General features: G+C 49.0%; 1 protein-coding gene across 6 annotated transcripts in view; it reads right to left on the bottom strand.

Moving 5' to 3' along the window:
• The window catches only part of ARHGAP22 (Rho GTPase activating protein 22), a 162,077-nt gene that overhangs the window by 92,193 nt on the left and 49,946 nt on the right, over positions 1-19,938 (bottom strand). For all 6 annotated transcript variants that reach the window (XR_013959022.1, XR_013959023.1, XM_080641300.1 and 3 more), the window contains exon 3: positions 11,464-11,551. Coding sequence is in view for 4 of the 6 variants with exons in the window: in XM_080641300.1 (XP_080497426.1) it covers positions 11,464-11,551 (88 nt within the window). In the remaining 2 variants the exon portion in view is untranslated. The remainder of the gene's footprint in view (positions 1-11,463; positions 11,552-19,938) is intronic.

Raw genomic sequence — 19,938 nt, 5'->3', positions numbered from 1 at the left:
GAATGTGAAAACCCAACTACGGGGGCCAAGGAGTTTATCTGGACCAGATTGCCACAAGGGTTCAAGAACTCCCCGACCCTCTTTAGCAGAGTGCTAGCATCTGATCTGTCCAAATTTCCAGGACAGGACTTGGGGTGCATTCTACTCCAATATGTAGACGACCTCCTACTGGCTAGCTCCACGCAAGCTCAGTGCTGGGAAGGAACGCAAGCCTTTCTGAAGCTCCTATCGGAAACAGGTTACTGGGTGTCCAAGAAAAAGGCACAAATCTGTCAAAGAGAAGTCAAGTATCAAGGTTTCTAATCATCTGAGGGAAACGAAGACTAGGGACTGAAAGAAAGCAGGCAGTATGCGCCATCCCACTCCCTAGCACCCTAATCATCTGAGGGAAACGAAGACTAGGGACTGAAAGAAAGCAGGTAGTATGCGCCATCCCACTCCCTAGCACCCGGCGGCAGATTCGGGAATTCCTGGGAGCAGCAGGGTTCTGTCGAATTTGGATCCCAGGGTTTTCAGATCTAGCTAAGCCTCTCTATGAAGCTTTAAAGGGGGAAGAGAAGGCACCCATCACTGGGGTCCTGAGCAGGAAAAGGCCTTCACCACCATAAAGGCAAAGCTCACTGAGGCCCCAGCACTAAGGCTACCAGATGTGACTCGGAACTTAACCTCTGTGTTCAGGAGAACAATGGGGTAGCCCTAGGAGTTCTAACCCAGGAGTTTGGACCCTGGCAAAGACTGGTAACCTATCTCTCCAAGTTGTATTGACCTAGTCGCCTCCAGGTGGCCCCCATGTCTCAGAGCCCTTGCAGCCACGTCATTATTAGTTAAAGAAGTGGATAAGCTTACCCTGGGACAAAACTTAAATGTCAAAGTACCTCATTCCATTGTCACCCTAATGGAAGCTAGGGGCAGCACTGGCTAACTCATGCTTGAATGACCCAATATCAAGGGCTTCTATGTGAAAATCCATGGGTATGATTAGAAGCAGTGAGAACTCTTAATCCTGCCACCTTCTTACCCGATGCTGAGGGAGCTCCTGAGCATGATTGCCTAGAAGTTCTAAAGGAGGTTTACTCCAGCCGGCCAAATCTAACAGACCAGCCTCTGCAGAATCCGGACCTGACATTTTATACAGATGGAAGCAGCTTTCTAGATGAAAGGAAAAGATGAGCTGGTATGCAGTGGTATCAGACTTTGAGACAGTAAAGGCACAGGCTCTGCCCAAAGGATGATCAGTGCAGAGGGCAGAACTTTGGGCCCTGGTTAGAGCCTTAGAACTCAGAAAGGAAAAGTGCGCTAACATTTACACTGACTCACGCTATGCCTTTGCCACCCTGCATACCCACTACAGGGGTGGGCAAACTTTTTGACTCGAGGGCCACAATGAGTTCTTAAACTGGACCGGAGGGCCGGAACAAAAGCATGGATGGAGTGTTTGTGTGAACTAATATAAATTCAAAGTAAAGGAGCGGAGGGGAGAGCAAGAGAACTGGATAGAACAGTCGGATCCAGCCCATGGGCCATAGTTTGCCCAAGGCTGCACTAACAGGTCCCCTCTTAACTGACTCTGTACCTTGCTATATATAAGGAAAGAGGACTCCTGACTGCTGAAGGGAATCAAAATCCAGAATGAAATCCTAAAATTACTAGAAGCGGTCTGGGAACCCAAGGAAATAGCCGTCATCCGTTGTAAGGGTCACCAGAAGGGGAAAGACTCGGTGTCAGAAGGAAACCATCGTTCTGCTGGCTGCTAAAGAACAAGTAGATCGACGTGGATCATGTTGGCCCCCAAATTACGTGAACCTCCGAAATACACTCCCCACGAGGAGGAATGGGCCCAGCAAGAAGGGAGTAAGAGGAAGAAGGAAGGTTGGTGGACATTCCCAGATCATAGGGTCTATGTCCCAGAACAGTTAGCCCATAAGGTAGTCCTCCAGCAGCATGAACTTACTCATTTAGGGAAGACTGCCCCAGAGGCTTTGTTAGGCAGATACTACCTGATTGCCCATCTTCCCTCCTTGTGTGCCTCAATCTCTCTGCGCTGCCTCCTCTGTGCGGAGAAAAATGCCAAACAGGGTCTTGTAGGACCCATAGGAGTTCAGTGTTGTGGGCAAGCTCCCTAAGAGGACTTAGAGGTAGATTTTATAGAAATAGGGCCTAGCAGAGGGAATAAATATCTACTGGTCTTTGTTTGTACCTTTCCAGGCTGGGTCGAGGCATATCCCACTCGCACAGAAAAGGCAAGAGAAGTCACTAAGGCATTGCTGAAGGACATAATTCCGCGGTATGGAATGCCTCTGACCATAGGGTCCGATAATGGCCCAGGCTTTGTAGCAGAAATAGTACAACAGGTAGCTAAGGCCTTAAGATTTAGATGGAACCTACATACAGTCTACAGGCCTCAGAGTTCAGGGAAAGTAGAGCGCATGAACCGAACTCTAAAGCAGACTATGGCTAAGCTATGCCAAGAGACAACCTTACCCTGGACAGATATCTTGCCTCTTGTACTCCTGTGGGTGCACTGTGCCCGGAGGGCTAGGGTAGATTTCTCTCCCTTTGAAATTCTACTAGTATATGGCAGACCCCCTCCCTTAACTTGGCCAAAGAGAGATTTGGGGGAAATAGGGAATTTAGGAATTCAGAAGCAGTTACAAGGACTTGGAAAAACTGTATTTGAGGACCACAGATGGGTTATTGACCAATTACCCTCTCTCTAGGAACAGCTGTACACCCTTATAAACCCAAGTAAAAGATTGGAAAAAGGAGCCTCTTAAGTCAACTTGGAAGGGACCCTACCCAGTCATACTAACCACCCCCACAGCTCTCAGTTGCAGGACTGAACACCTGGATCCACTACTCCTGGATGAAAGCAGCCCACCAGCCGAGCGATGCCCAGCCTGAGTGGAAGATGACTTCCGACCAGAAACAAGAAGACTGCGAACCTGGCTGATCAACCTGCTCCAAGGCATTCAGATAACACCCTGCTGAATTCTCCCTTGCACTAATATTTCTTTCTTATCTCCTCCTAAAAGTAATATACTCTGGTATTTCTGGGAATCAATACCTGCATTCCTGTGGGTTAGTTTGCTGTACCTTGCAACTTTTTGACTCGAGGGCCACAATGGGTTCTTAAACTGATGCGAACAATGTGCCAAGCACGTGCCTGCTTATTGCTCAGGTTGGGGCCGTTTTAGGTGAAAGCTCGGGACCCAGCCCTGGGAAGACAGTGTGACACCTTGCCCTCAAGCCCAATCCTAGGTGACAACTAACTGGGGCATCACCAGGTTCGGCCCAAACAATACCTATCATTTTCTAGCGGTCTTTGATTTTGAGTTTTTATTATCTACAACATTAGGGCTCATAGACTCAAACCCCTATAGGGGGATCAGTTGAGTGAGATAAACTGGGAAAGAGAGTTGGGGTGGAATGGGACAATCGGGAGAGGAGGGGATTCTGGCCAAATGCAGAACAAATGCTGTCTAAGGGGCAGACAAGTTTCTTGGATGGACACTCACTGGGGCGAGGGTGGGGCACAGCTGAGGGTGGCAGAGCTGAGCATGCCTCCTGCCTGTCTGTGCAATCTATATCACTGCCCGGGGCTCCCAACAGCCGGTTTTGGTTTCAACCATCCCTCCTGCCAGCCGGAGGTTTCCAACAGCAGAAGCCCAAGCCTCTGCCCACATCCAGCCTTTCCCCTGCCCCATCCCCCTCCCCACCCCATGCCCTCTGCTCACATCTCCCCCATCTCCTGCACCCCGTGCCTCCTGTGGACTCTATCCCCTCTTCTGGAGCACCTGGGTGTGCCCTCTCCTGCTTGCCCATCTGGGTAATTTTTACTTTCCTGTTAAGGCTTAGTGAAACCCTCCCTGACCACCCAGGCAAGCTCCACGCCCCCCCCCCGCCCCAACCCTGCCTCGTTCCCCCAGTCCCTTGCCCTAGTGACACCTCTTTGTGAGCACTTATCACACAGGATTGGGATTGTTTACTTACAGGTAACCGCTAAGCAGTCACTGTTATTACCCAGAATAACGATAAACAGAGTCTGCAGAGAGGGGGTATACAAGCATGAGCCAGGCCATGTGTCTCCTGCATCCTCGCCACTCCAGGCAGCTGGCTCTGTCCTTACCCCAGTTTACACATGCTGAGGTGGCTCAGTGGTCAGTGACCTGTCCTGGGCAGCACCCAGCTTCTGTCTGGTTTCTCGGACTCTGACAGAAAACAGGGGCGAACAGGGAGCCGTGCCTGGGCTTGCTCTGACTTCCTCCCTGGAGCCTCCCATCGGCGTGCAGACCCGTCCTGCCCCGGGAGCATCCGCATCCCCGCTCCCAGGGGTACAATCGCCCGTCTCCCTGTCTCTCTGGAGTGCCACTGCTCACTTTGCTGTGCCTCACCCCCAACTCCCTTGAGGCCTCAAAGCCATCCTTACCGCCTACTGTGGCGGGTGCCCACCAGGTGCTGGGGAGCAGGTGGAGGCCCCAGCACCTCAGGGAGGGAGTCAGCCCGGAGCTGGGTGGATAGCAGGGGCCTCTGAGCTGGGCGCTTCCCTGGAGGAGGCTCCTGGGAAGGTGCCAGGCGGGCCAGCTGTGGCCGTGGGAAGGCCAGCAACCTGGCACTTGGCCAGGTAAAAACAGGACCACAGACTGCGTCTGGTGCGTGCACATTGATGAGATCCCGCCTGTCACCTCCCTACCTCCCTGAAGGCACCCAGGCTCCTCTGGGCTCCTTGCTTCCACTGTCACATGCCTCGGTGGCAGGGCCTGTCCAGCCGCCAGCGTGAGCAGGCCTGCCCCCAGTGGCCCGCTGTTGTCAGGGGCGAGCGCGTGGCCTAAACACGCCAGGAAACTTGGGACGCCGAGTAAGTGATGCCGGGACTGAAGGTCAGGCAGGACTCAACCCTGGCACCTGCCCCTGCCACACTTAGCTCTCCAGCTTCCATGATTCCGCGTGGGCCCAGCTGCTGGCTGTGCCCCTTCCCCCGAGTTAGCCACAAGGGCTTCTGCTACCTGCACGGGGACCTTGAAAGATGCCCAGCAACAGAGGAGGCTGCTCCCCAGAAAGACTGATGGTCCCGACTCCCGGTAGTGAAGTGCCTGCTTCCCTTGGGGGCACCGGGCGGACACTGCACACGGGCTGCCAGCAGTGACTTAACTCTGCTGTATGATTGCCTGCTTCTTCCCTTCAGACGCAAGCACCTCCAGGGTTAGCAGCGCTTTCTGTCCAGAGTGCAGCGCAGGCCTCTCCACACCCAGCCCGTCCCCGGGGTTCAGAGGAGGCCTAAGTTGGGCCTGTGGCCAAATGCTGGCACTGCCAAGAAGTGAGTGCCTGGGAGGCCGAGAGGATCAAGTCTGTAAGGAAAAGAGCTTGCGAAGGTGGGGAGTGGGCGGTGTTTGCCAGGTAAAACTGCTCACCAAGCACCATGCGAGCTGATTTTTCCCACACCACCAAGCAGTTCTCAGACACCGGCTTCTGACAGTTTAACTCAGTTCTATCTGCATGAACCGCGATTTCCACCCTTTTTCATCTCATGGCACATAAGCTAATTGCTAAAATTCTGCAGCACACCAAAAATACATTTTTTTGCCGATCTGATAAGCATAATAGGTATAATTTTGATCCATTCACACTGGATGGCAATTGTGTTGGCTGTTGCCATTTTTTAATTTGACATTCTAAGTCGGGGTGGGGAACGTCTGGCCCAAGGGCCCGTGAAATCATTTGGTCTGGCCCTGCCAATGCACTAGGGGTGAGTTAATTAAATGTTTGACTAAATAGAGCAGGCTAATTTTTAAGTTGATATATTTTATGGCCTGGAATGATGTTATAAACATTCAAATGGCCCTTGTTAGAGAAAAGGTTCCCACCCCTGGTCTAAGGGAAAAGAGGTCAGTGCCCCTGACTAAATATTCAGGTACTGCATGTTTTAAAAATTCTTGCAGCAGAAAATCACTGTAGAAAAGGGAACCCTAGTGCACTGCTGGTGGGAATGCAGACTGGTGCAGCCATTATGGAAAACAGAATGGAATTTCCTCAAAAAATGAAAAATGGAACTGCCATTTGACCCAGTGATCCCACTTCTAGGAATAAATCCTACGAAGCCTGAAATACCAATCAGAAAGAATGTATGCACCCCAATGTTCATAGCAGCATTTTTACAATATCTAAGATCTAGAAACAGCCCAAGTGCCCACCAGTAGATGAGTGGATAAAAAGCTGTGGTACATTTACACCATGGAACACTATGCAGCAGTAACGAAGAAGGATCTCTTACCCTTTGAAACAGCATGGAGGGACCTGGGGAGTATTATGCTGGGTAAAATAAGGCAATGTGAGGAAGACAAGTATCACATGATCTCACTCATATGTGGAATCTAATGAACAAAATAAACTGACAAACAAAATAGAACCAGAGACATTGAAGCATAGAACAGACTGTGGAATCTCAGAGGGAAGGGGGACGGGCGGGAGGGGAGTGGGGACAAGCGGGAAGAGACTAACCAAACAGCTTACTTGCATATATGCATGGTCCACGGACAGACAATAGTGGGTGAAGGCCTGGGGAGGGGGTGGGAGTGGGGTGGAGGAGGCTAATGGAGGGAAAGGGGACATATGTAATACTTTCAATAATAAAAATAAAAATTTTAAAAAATTGTACACTTTATTTTTTTTTCACATTCTTTTTTTAAAATGTATCTTTACTGTTGGAAGTATTACAGATGTCCCCTTTGTTTGCTTGTTTTTTTCCCACTGACCCCCTCCACCTGGCACCTGCCCCTCCCAGGCCTTCACCACTCCCTTGTCTGTGTCCATGGGCTATGCAGATATGCATATAAATTAATAACGATACATTTTAAAAAGTCACTGTACATGAAGATAGCGTCAGATTCCCCAGGTTAAGGGTTCAGTCCTAGAAGACTGTCCTGCCCCGCCCCACCCCCTCCCCCTCCCCCCCGCATGCCAATCACAAGTCCAGGTTGTCATCTGTGCTTCTGACCAACTTGCTGTGGACCGAAGCCTCCACAGACCCCTGGGATTGATGCATTTGCTGGAGTGGCTCATGGAGCTCAGGGAATACTTCACTACAAGGACATAGATGGGGGAGTGCATAGGGTAAGGTGTGTGGGAGGGGCCGCAGAACTATCTGACTCTGAGCCTGCCACTCTCCCCAGTCTCCATGACTTTCCCAACCCGGGAGCTCCCACAAGCTTTTCCACTGGGTGTTCATGGGGCTTTGTTAGGCAAGGGACAGAAAGTTCTCACCCTCTCATCACAGGTTGGCTCCTCTGGCAACCAGCCCCATCCTTAGGTGCTTCCAAAGGTCACCTCATTAACAAGACAAAGGACACCTGATCACTCTACTCAGGTAGGAATGCCGAAGCTTTTAGGAGCTCCGCATCAGGAACCAGGACAAAGACCAAATATAGTACACATTTCTTCTTATAAATCGCAAAAGCTCAGCAGGCAGCTGACTGCCCCAGCCAGAGAAGAGGCCCAGGTGGGAACTGAATCAGGTCCTGGAATCCCAGCCGCTGCCGGGGCCCTGCCCCAGAGCCCGCCGCAGAGTGTGGGTGGAGGGGGTTCTGCGGCAGGAGCTGGAGCTGGCTTAAGGACTGTGGGCACCTGGACAGAGTCAGAGGTAAGGCTTGGTGGGAATGGTCAGGGCGTCAGGAGGCAGGCCTGGCCTGGAATTGGCAGGTCTCTCCACTAGATGGCACTACAACCTAACTTTCCCTTACATTTTTATTCTATCCTGATGAAAAATTGCAATATTTTTATACCGTTGAAGAGCACAAATAGGACTCTGACTTAAAATTCGCCTAGCTGATTTACACGTTGTCATACTTGGGTTTCTGTCTCATTTTCAAGAGTTGCCAAATTTCCCCGCCCCGGGTATCAGGTGTGGCAAACGTGCCCCACCTGACCTTCCCCAGCCAGGATGAGTCCAGGGGAGGTGATGGAATCTTCCTCCCTCAGGGCTCCTCCACGCTGACTGTACCCCCCTCACTGCCCACACCAGGCCACTTTCCCTGGGCAGCCTCCCAGCTGCTGCGCCCCCCCATCCCTCCTCCCCCTGCCCCAGGCCTTCAGGCCTGTGCAAAGGGGAAGGGGGTGGAGACAGCAGTCATGGAGCCTGTTCAGAGCCTGGTGCCTAACTGCTGTGCTGGATACAAAGGGCTGCTCTCCTTCCTACAACCGCATCCTGGCCTCCCAGGCCCAGGTGGTTAAGACGCTAACACCCGTGTCAGGTGCCTGTGTTGGAGGGCAGCTTTGGAAGCCAGACGGCCTGGGTACAAGCCCTGAACCTACCACTACCTGGCTCTGTGTCCTTTCTAACCTCCAGCGCCCTTTTTCGTAAAGTGCCACTGCCTTGGATGGATGTACTGTGGGAGGCAAAGTAAAGGCCCACAGAGAGGTCCCGCCCTAATTCCTGGGACCTGGGACTGTTACCTTATGGTGCCCCTCGCCCGCCCCCCGCAACCCCCGCCAGATGGAAATCCTTGCAAATAGCTCTGACCCAGCTGAAGAGTGGGCACTGTGGTGACTTTGCGTGTCTGGTCCTTGGGCACATGCTCAGTGCCTTTCTAAATTTATGGTGAGGGTGTGTTGACTTCCACCTTTTCCTTCTCCAGGCTCAGGGCCCCTCGCCCAGTCCCTCCTTCCCTGTGCCCAGCTCCCCCGCCCTGAGATGGCAGGTGTTAGCTTTGATCAAATAATTGAATCAATACCCTCTCCCCTGGGCACTGACCTTCAGGCACTTAGACCACATTCCACTTGCTAAGACCATTCTCTCTCCCCTCTGGAGTTTCCCAGAATCCAGACCCGCACAGAGAATTCTCCGCCCAGAAAAAGCCCGCCCAGAGTCCTTTCAAACCTCTGACTCCCTGTCTTTGGGTGCTGGCACCATTTGGGGGCTCAGCCCATCTGGTATCCAGATGACCTGATCAATTTATAATCCCTCACCACATTGGCCTCGTGTGTCCTCCTTCCGCAACCCTCATAGCAGGGCCCTGCCCACCTCACTGCCCTCCTTTTCCCTCTGTCTTCTCTGCAGAAGCCTTCACTCATGGTCTACAGTCAATCGAGCCTCAGGCCCCCTCCCCCCTGGCTGGGATTGCTCTGCTGCCACCTTCTCTGGCACTGGCAGTGGGTGAGATGCCTAATGGAACCGGGCTGCTGGACCTCCTTGCAGGGCCTGCAGCAGGAGACTCTCCATGCCCTTCAGCTCCAGCTGGTGCCTCCTGGGGTCCCAGGATGGACAGAGCAGAGGCGAACGCTGCCTGCCCGGCTTGCATTCGCTCCTGGGCTCCCAGCGGGTGTCTTGCTGCTGGCTGGGCTGAGCCTGGGATGATCCACGCCATGCTGGTCACCTTGTCTGATGGTTGGGTGCCCAGGCTGCTTTGAGACCCCAGGGAGGCCTGGCACAGTCATTTCATAGCCACCACTTCCCAGAGGAACGTCTCCCATGAACACACTGATGGGACTCCAGACCTCTGGCACACGTTCCCATCCACGTGGGTGGCCTCCTCAAGCCCTGCCGCTCTCCCAGAAGGCCTTCTCTGTCCCTAGGGAGCCGGTCCCTGCAGAGCAGGCCAGATGTGCCAGTATCAGCTCCCCAGGGAGCAGCTCGCAGGCATGGCTGCTGTATACCCTGCCTCCTCACTCCTTGGGCAAGCGAGACATCTCTGAGGCCTGCTCCCCACCATCAGTGCCCGCTGGAACTGAGTCCCGGTGCCCAGCAGCAGCCTGCTCGCAGCACACCCTGACTGCTCCCTTCTCCATGCTCTGCGGGCGGTGCTGTTAGGGGCAGAAATAGAATATGGGACCAGCTATAATTGTAAGAAATATTGACCATGCTGTTAACCAGGATTGTTTTGTTCTGATTAGAGAAGGCATATCTAACCTGGCTGGGAGTTGCACGTGGGACCTGGGAGCTCACCTGGAAATGCAGCCCATCCTCCACATCCTGGAGCTGCCTATTGTCATGGAAAGACTAACAACCTTGTTGCAGAAACCAGAAGTGCCAGCCCTTTGCAAACCCTCAGCCCCTTGCAAACCCCCAGCCCCATTGTCTGTAAACTGCAACCATTATACCCATTTTTCATGCCCATTCTGATCCTTTTGCCTACTTCCCCATGTGATCTTTGTCCTGTACCCCACATGAGCAGCTGGCTTATAGAGGGACAGGAGCAAATGTTTGTGGATGACCTGCTGCTCTCCCATGCTCCCAGCAGGACTGAAATTAATGCTCACGTGTGATTCAGCCCTGTCTCTGATGAATTGGCTCAAGTATGACAGTAGTCCAGACCTTTGGTTGTCTGGCTTCAGTGCCTCCTATAAAGGGCTCAGATGCGGCTCCGGCTCTGCTTCCCAGGCCAGAAGGGGTGTCAGGTGGAACGCCACATGCCCGCCTGCACCGCCTGTCCCTCTGAGCAGATGGGTTCAGCACCTACAGGCTCAGTAACAGTAACATTTCAAAACAGGGAGCTTCAAAGAATAGTTTTGTGACTCTACTGTGATAGCAATTCTCTGGTTAATTATTCTTTCACAGTGATGGGGAGCACAAGACATTTTGGGGGGGCTAGCAATCTGAATCTGTGCCAGTAACCTGCCTTCCACCGCACACTCTTGCTAGACGACAATTAACTCCATTTGTAAAAGAATGTCGGAGACTAGCAGCCTGACTCTGTACCTAGTTAATCAGTGTCCCTAATGCACATTCCTGTTAGCCTATAGTCTAGTCACTGCCCCTTCCTTAATTATCTGGTCTTGCAAGACCTGTTTACCTAAATACTCCTATTTTGCAGAGGCCATAAACCATGAACCATACACAACCACCGGAGGGGGTTGTCAGCGCTGGCGCCAGGCCAGGCCTTTAGGTGTGGTCTCATGGCCCCCATCCCAACACACGTGGCTTCTTGCAAAGCCCACGAAAGGTCCGGAAGTCTGATCCATATTTGAGGGACAAAGAAAGCTCCCTCCTTATTGGCTTGCTCAGGATTTGGAAACAGGCACCCCTGAGTCACGGTCCTAGGGCATCTGGAAATAACGGGTTTTCCCTGTATCTCCGAGCACTCCTGTGTGTGTTTTCCGGTCGCCTGGTGAATTCCGTAACAGCCGAACCGCCGTTCCGTTTGGAACTCATGCTGCAGCTTTGCTGATGCTCTGACCACTGCCGTGGCCTGTGTGCAGGTCACCCGCACTTGGGGTTTGGACCTTCACCCTAGGACGCCCCAGTGATGGGTTTCTTCCCTTGTGTTTACTGTGAATTTAAAAACCCATCAAAAGCTAATCACCCACATGATTGATTGGATTTTCTAATTTCCCCCCAATTCACCATATCCTCTAGATTTGACCCAAATTTCCGAGTTGTGAAAAAAGATGGTGCTGGAGTTTCATGAAGGAGCTCTGACTTTCCAGGCTCAAGGCATGGCAACACCCCCATGGGGGCCCCCAGGGCCCACCTACCTGGGCTGATCTCAAAGAGGTGCTTCCCCACATCCTCAGGGCCAGGAAGACGCTGGGCCAGCTGTGTCCCTTGCAGAGAAATAAGTCCCTAAAGTAGAGAGACAAACATAGACACAGTGGTGTGAGAGGACTGGGAAGGACTGGTGTGGCCAGGTCTGCGGGGGAGGGGGCGTGGGGCCCTGCTGGTAGGCCTGGGTGCCAGGTGGAGTGCAGGGCTCCTCTAAGCAAGTGTCAGGCTCTGCAGAGGCCCTGCACGGTCCCCAGTGAGGTGGGCAGCACACAGGGGCTCCGCCCATAGGCACCTCCAGCACTGCCCAGAGCTGTTACTCCCCTGGTGGTGGGGTGGTGGTGGGGCAGGCTCCCCTCAAGCAGAGGGCTCCCTGTTCCAATGTCCCCTTTCTGGTTGAAGAGGGTCAGGAAAAGAAAGGTTGGTGCACTGAACTGGGCGACGTGGGGTAAAGGAGCAGCAGATCTGTGCAACTCCTGGCCAGTGTGATCATTTCACTGTGTAACGGAAGTCAGCTGTGACACACAGGGACCCAGCACACCTGGTGCCAAGTGCCTGGTATACCTGTGTGTGTACATTACTGGGGTCAGTAAGTAGCTGAGCCAGGATTTGAACCCAGTTAGGCTATAGGGATGGAGTTGAAAATGGGTTTGCCATGAAGAGAACCAAAAATGTGTAGTCAAAGCCACACAGTCTGAGTTGGGCACATCTGAGCATGAATGAAAAGGAGAAAGACCTCACAGAGATCGGTCACTAACAGAGGAGCGGGAGAAGGAGGCCCACCCCACTCTCTAACCCTGAAATCTGGTAGCAAGGTTCCCAGAAAGGGCAGGGCGTCGGAATGGGTAGGCTGGGTTTGAGTCCCAACCTTGCACTCCGTGGCTGAGTAACCTGAAGCAGACCATGAAACTTCTCTGAGCCTCAGCTTCCACATCTCTGCAATGGAACAGTAACTCCACTTCTCAGGGATGTTGAGACTCCAGATTCCAGTTCAGGGAGTCCCGCTCAGATGAGGTGCTGCCTGTCTTAACCACCCATGAGGCCAGGCCTCCTTTGCCCCTTCTCCATGTGAGTGACCCATCTCTGTTGAGGCTTTTCTTCATTTTGTTCATGCTCAGAATTTCCCACTCAGACTTTGTGTGGCTTTTAAACATTTTTTTTTATTAAAATGTTTTATGTGCTTATTGAATTTATTAGGGTGACATCGGTTAATAAAATTATGTAAGTTTCAGGTGTACATTCTATAATACGTCATTGTATTATCTTTTCACCACCCCATGTGTGGCTTTGACTCACATTTTTGTTGTTGTTGTTGTTCTCTCCACTCCCTGGGTTCAAGTCCTGGCTCAGCTATTTGCCGGCTGTATGATCCCAAGCAAATTGCTTAACTTCTCTGTGCAACCTCCCAATTTCCTTCTTTGTGAATTAGGACTGAAAATAGTACTTTGTGAGCTCTTATGAGTATTAAATGAATTAGTACCTGGGAAGTCCTTGGAGCAGTGCCTGGCACACAGAAAAGCTGTGTGTTTGCTAAACAACCCCCAGGTGTTATTTTGTGTCAGGGCTCCATGCTGGGCAGGGAACAGCTTCCCGGTGTCTGCACTTGCCCAGGACAATGGAGTGGCCACCTGCCTTATCCACGTGGCCTCCAGCCCCCCTCCCGCTACACATGCTCACAGAGCACTCCTCTCAGCACCCCCACTTTCTCAGGCAATTCCTGGCTTTAACCGGGTGACTGAAGCTTCCACGCAGCTGCCACATGGCTCCAGAGCCTTGTGCCCCAAGGACACAGGAAATTCCTGTGCTCATTTAAGCAACATAAAGGGAATGACATGTTTACCCATGGTTGCTTGCTGTAGAGAAATTACAGCAATGAGCCAGAGAACCAGCTAGTAACTATTGTAACTGAGTTAACAGTTACTTTCTTTCTGGGGAAGTTGGGGCCACTGGGGATACATCAGAACCGCAACCCAGGACAGGAGCCGTGCTCATTAAAGGGTGTGGGCAAGAGCCGTCCCTGGCTAATGGGATGGGTCTTTGGTGTTTGTGTTTTGGTGTCTCTGTATAAACCTGGGCACGGTGCCTTTTCCCCTCTGTGTCTCAGTGTCTGTCGTCCATAAAAGGGGAGTGACAATATTGATGACGCCATTTTCTACTACAGCTAAGTGAAAAAGCAGCCAGAGCTACTGTTTACCGAGCTTGGACTATATTCCTGGCTCTTTGTCTAAATTCCTGGATTTAATCTTCCTATAGGCCCCATGGGGGTAGGTACTGAGGAGACAGAAGGAGGCTAGATAGGGACTAGGACCATGGAGCGCGGGCGGGCGGGAATAAAATCGGGAACCCAAGTAGGCGAAGTTACTAAGGCATCCCAACTGGGTGTGGACAGAAGGGCACATGCCAGAGGCAAACTTAAAAATATATGGATTGTTGCTAAGACAAGCAGCTTACGGAATAACCAACCACAAGGCAACAAGTTGTATAAACCAATCCCAAGGACATTGCTAAGGCAGAATTCTTTGAAAGACCAACCAGAAGCCAGTAAGACATGAATCTGCTCCTGAATTTAAAAACGCATGCTTCCTTTCTCCTCTCTCCCTGGAACACTAGATTCTTGGGTTGATGGCAGGGGACATCCTCCCTGTGCCCACATGGCTATGTGGGACTCTACACATGGACTAAAAGACTTTGACACCTGACTGTACCATGGAACGAAGTTCTGGACCCTGGCCTGCTCTGGCACCTTCTCCAGGACTGGCTTCTCATAAATTTCAATCCCACTTCATTCTTCCATTTCACAAAACAACGAACTCGGACTCAAACACCCCACATTTTGGTTCCAGTACTAGTATCCCCATGTTCCTGGATGAGCAGGAGAATGTGGGAGAGGTGAAGCAGCCTCGTGTCTCCCTGCTAGCAAGGGTGAGCTGGGGTGTGCACCAGCTGTGTGTGATGATCCTCACACTCCTGGCAGCTTTGTGCGCAAGAAGCCGCACGGAGAGCCAGGCTCACCTCCCTCTCAGGAACCCGCTGTGGCCCCCACCAAGGCAAGGGACCCTAAGAACTGGCTTTCAGAGCCACCTAGATCCCTCCTGCCTCTCATGGGTCAAGGGCATGGCTTTGATCTCAGCCTTCTGCTGGGGCACAGGGGATGAGGGTTGGGGATGGGAAGAGCGGAGGGCATCCGCTTTCTTGTTCCGGCATGACATCTGTTAAGACTGTGATGAAAAGACGTGTAAGGAGTCAGTCTGAAGCACCCATCTGAAACACTTGGGGCAGGTCTCTACCTTGAATGGGCATCAGGATCCCCCAGGGCTTGCTGAAACATGGAGCACCGAGCCTGGTGGTTGGTGGTAAAGGAGAAACAGGCCCTCCGAGAAAAAGAAGCTTCCTGATGTGTAGTGCTTGCCAACTACTGTGCTCTAAGTGCCCACCCCCACGAGACAGATTCCATGACACAACTAACACGGGGCTGTGACGAGCTGCACACCAGTGCTTCTACCACACAGGTACAGTACCCTCCAGAGCACAGGTAAGTGAAGTCAAGCAACAAGAGAGTGATACATTTTGAGTATTTAAACATATTTGTTGTTGTTGTTTTATTTTTATTGTTTTTCAGAGGGAGAGGAAGGGAGAGGGAGAGAAAGATCAATGTGTGAGCGAAACATCAATTGGCTGCCTCTTGCATGCTCCCCACTGGGGACTGTGCCTAAACCAGGGCATGTGCCCTGACTGGTAATTCAACCAGCAACCTTTCAGTGCATGGAATGACATACAACCAACTGAGCCACACTGGCCAGGGCTGGACCTTTATTTTTAATATGATTTATTTAATTATAGGTTTTAGAATTTAATTTCTAATAATGGAAGTGTTTAACAACTGGCTGGCAAGCATACCACTGATATACCACCCTGGGTTTCTCCTTCTGCAGGTCTGGGCAAAGTAGGAGAGTTTGCATTTCTAACTAGTGTTTGATGCTGCTGGCTCCAGGGAACATGCTTTGAGAACTACTGGTGTAGGTGCACTTAGAGAAAGTAGCCAAAGGAAGGTGCCTTCCCCAGGAGCCTACTCAGCACCCACCTCCTCATGTATAAAAGGATCCACATTGTGAGACGGTGGTGAGAACTGGGCAACTGAGTATTTGCCCACTGGCCTTGGAGAGCTGGGTCTGAACTTCTGTGCACTGGACGCTCCCAGGTCTCAAGGACAAGGACTGCCCACCTTAAGCCCCTCAGACAGTGCCCTCGACCAGAAGGATGTGGGGTTTCTGTGAGGAGCACAAAGTGAGGGTTAGCACTTTGGAGGGGCCAGGTGGCCCCCTTATTGCAGTGCTTGGCAAGAGGCAGGGCACACTGTGCACAGAACCTAACAGATGGGCACCTGGGTACAAGGAGGGAGTGTGCAGACTCAGGCAAACCCCAGCTTCACAAAGGTGAGGCCCTTCCCTACCCCATGTGTCTGACCGAGCTCGGGCACATTTGCTCTATTTTGCTCCTTACTCAGGCTGCACATGTCCTGAGAGGCTGCAGCTGCCTTAATGAATCTCCAGTTCCACACCAATGCAGCCCATTGGTGTAAGCGACTAATGGATGGAGGATGTGCGGTTCTGTCTGCATTCAGCAGGGTTCCACTCCCAGGCCTGCTGCTGTCTGACCATAGCTCCCAGCTCCCAGCCTTCGTGACCGCGCCAGCCTGAGGGGTCCGTGGGCTGCAGGTGGAGCCACAAGCTCCAGAAACTCATTTGCTCAGAGAGAACAGCCTTGGGGAAATGGGTAAGGCTGCCCAGCAGAGGGGCCTTTAGGAGACAGTATATTTCTTATATTAGTGTCCAGTTAGAAGTTTTATTCAAAATCCAACATTTCTATAGTATATTAAGTGCAAACTCCAGGAACACTATAGGCAGGGGGAGCAGCTTGTGGTTAGCCTTGCTCCCCCTCATTTGACTAAACCCAGCAGTGGGGAACCCAGGCTGCTTCTTCTTGGGGGCTGGTGAAGAGATTTGAAAACTAGAAAGCCTCCAAGGTCAGATTTTGTATTTATTAGTCAGCTATTGCTATATTGTAAATTACCCCACAACTTAGTACCTTGAAACAACAATAAACATTTATTCTCCTATAGGGTTCCTGTAGGTCAGGAATTTTGGAATGGCTTAGCTGAGTGGGTTTAGCACAGGATCTTTTATGAAGTGACAGTCAAGATGTTGGGTGGGGCTACAGACACCCGACAGCTTCAGAGAGGCCAAGGGATATGTTCCCAGAAGGCTCCTTCAATGGGGGATGTAAAAAAACCCCTCAAATCAAATGTCTAGAGATGTAAAGTACAATATGCAAAGGAAAAATACAGTGGATGGGATGAACAGATTTGACATTGCAGATGAAAAGATTAGAGAACTTGACTGTATAGTCATAGAAACTACTCAAAATAAAACACACTGAGAAAATAGAATTTAAAAAATGAACAGAGCATCAGTGAGAGGAGAGACAACTTTGAGCAGTCTAATATATGTGTAATCAGAATGCCTGAAAAGGAAGAGGGGGACTGAAAAATATCTGAAGAAATAATGGCTGAAACTTTTTCAAATTTATGAACAGTATAAATCTATAGATATAAGAAGTCCAATGAGCCCCAAGTACAAGAAACAGGAAGAAAAGTACATGAAATTAAAGGGCTCAAACTCAATTGTGAAAACAATCTCTTAAAAGTAGCCAGAGGAAAATGATACAATATGTACAGAGAAAAAGGTAAGGATGGCAGCAGATTTCTTGAAAGAAACAATGCAAGAGAGAAGTTAGTGGAACAATATCATTAAAGTATTGAAAGAAAAATCTGTCAACCTAGTATTCTGAATCCAGTGGAAGTATTCCTCAAGAATGAAGGCTAAGTAAAGACCGTTTAAGATATTAAAAAGCTTAAATAATGAGTTATCAATAGACTCACATGACAAGACTTGTTAAAGACAATAAGGCAGAAGAAAAGTAATATTCTGCTGGAAATAAGGATTTAACAATAGGAATGAAGATTACTGGAATGGTAAAGTATATGAATAAATATATAATTTTTTTAAATTATTTAAATCTCTTTAAAATGTAATTGACTGTTTAAATAAAAATAAATAATAGTGCCCTACCCAGTTTGAGTCAGTGGATAGAGCATCGGCCTAAGGACCAAAGGGTACCGGGTTCAATTCCAGTCAAGGGCACATACCTTGGTTGCAGGCTCCTCCCTGGCTCGGGCCACGGTAGGGACTCATGCAGGAGGCAACCATTTGATGTGTTTCTCTCACACCGATGTTTCTCTCTGTCTTTTCCTCTCTCTTACAATCTACCTAAAAATCAATGAAAAAATATCCTTGGGTGAAGATTAACCAAAAAAAAAAAAATAGTATAGTGTTAGGCTTATAACATATGTAAAAGCAACATGTATATCAATAATAGAACAAAGAATTAGAGGGAATAAATGTAAGTGTACTGTTACAAGTTTATTTTATGTTACATAAGATGATATAATATCATTTGAAGATAGACCATGCAAAGTTAAAATTGTATACTAAAACCCTAAAGCAACCACTAAAATAATAAAATAAAATGTTAAAACTAAGCCAGCAAATAAGATAAAATGCAATTAAAACTTTTAATTGATATAAATGGAGACAGAAAAAGCAGTGAAAAAGGGACTAGGCCAAATAGGAAACAAATAGCAGGATGATGATATATTTAAACTTAATCATATCAATAATCACATTAAGTGAAAATGACCTAAATACCCCTGATTGAAAGGCAGAGATTGCCACAGGGACAAATAAAAGTAAAGCTAGATTGGCTATATTAATATCAGACAAAAGAGATTTCAGGACAAAGAATATTACCAGTTATTTCACAAAAGGGTCAATACATTAAAATGACACAAGAATCTTAAAAGTTTATGCACCAAAATACATGAAGCAAGAACTGATAAAACTTTAAGAGGAAATAGGAAATAAACAATCATGCTAAAAAATTTCAATATGTCTTTATCAATAATTGACAGAACAAGTAGACAAAAAATTAGTAAGAATATAGACCACCTGGAAAAACACTATCAAGCAACTCGACCTCCTCACTGCCTCATTTATTCTTTTCAAATAGACGTAAAGCTTTTACTAAGATGGGCATAAACAAGTCTCAATAAATGAAAGAAAATTCAAATACAACATATATTCTTGGACCACAGTAGAATTTTAAGTTAAAAGTCAATAACAGAAAGATTTCTGGGAAATCCTCCAATATTTGAAAACCAATTAATGCACTTCGAAATAATTCATAGATCAAGAAAAAAATAAAAAAAGAAAGATTAAAAAGTACCCTGAACTGGATAAAAATGCAAACATAACATACAAAAATTTGTGAAATGCCTTTAAAGGAGTACTTAGTAGGTAAATTATAGCACAAAATACTGATGTTAGTAAAGAAGAGAGGCCTCAAATCAATAACCTCAGGTTTCACTTTGAGAAATGACACAAAGAAGAACAAATAAAACTGAAAATAAAAGAAAGAAAAAAATAAAGGTTGGAGTAGCTATAAATAAAATGAAAAATCTACATATATAAAAGCCTAAGAGACTGGCCAACTGGCCGACTGACCGACCATCCAGTAGCTATGAGGTGCACTGACAACCAGGGGGCAGACGCTCAACACAGGAGTGGAAACCACAGGCCTGGAAACATAGAGCAGACTGATGCATCTCAGAGGGAAGGGGGTGGGGGGGGGGAGGGCAGGAAGACATTAACCAAAGATCTTATATGTATACTAGAGGCCCTGGGGTCCCTCGGCCTGGCCTGCGGGGATCAGGCTGAAACCAGCCATCTGACATCCCTCCAAGGGGTCCCAAATTGCAAGAGGGCACAAGCCAGGCTGAGGGACCCCACCGGTGCACAAATCTGTGCACCAGGCCTCTAGTATAAAAATAATAGAGAAAACCAATGAAACCAAAAGCTGGTTCTTTGAAGAGATCAATGCAATTGATAAGGGTTTAGCAAGACTAATTGGAAAAAAAGAGAGAAGATAAATTACCAACACCAGGAATGAGAGAGGTGACATCACTACAGATTCTCCAGATCATACAAAGATAATAAAGTAATGTTAAGAAGAACAATATGCTAGTAAATTTGAAAACTTAGATGAAATGACCAAAAAAGACACAAACTACTGAAGCTCACTCAAGAAGAAATAGCTAAATAGCCCTGTATCTGGCAAATAGATAGATTTAGTAGAAAAAAAATTTTCCACAAAGAAAATCCAGGCTCAAATGGCTCCACTGGTGAATTCCATCAAACATTTAAGGAAGAAATAATAACAACACTACACAAACTCTTCTTGAAAATTGAAAAAGAAGGCATCCTTTGCAATGCATGTTATGAGGCTGGTATTACCCAGATATAAAAACAGCAAAAGATCTTACAAGTAAAGGACTCTACAGCCCAATATCCTTC

The sequence above is a fragment of the Plecotus auritus genome, assembly GCF_963455305.1.
Source record: "Plecotus auritus genome assembly, chromosome: 9".
NCBI classification, from domain to species: Eukaryota; Metazoa; Chordata; class Mammalia; order Chiroptera; family Vespertilionidae; genus Plecotus; species Plecotus auritus.
Note: the sequence above shows the minus strand (reverse complement) of the source record. Positions and strands in the feature narration are given on the sequence as shown.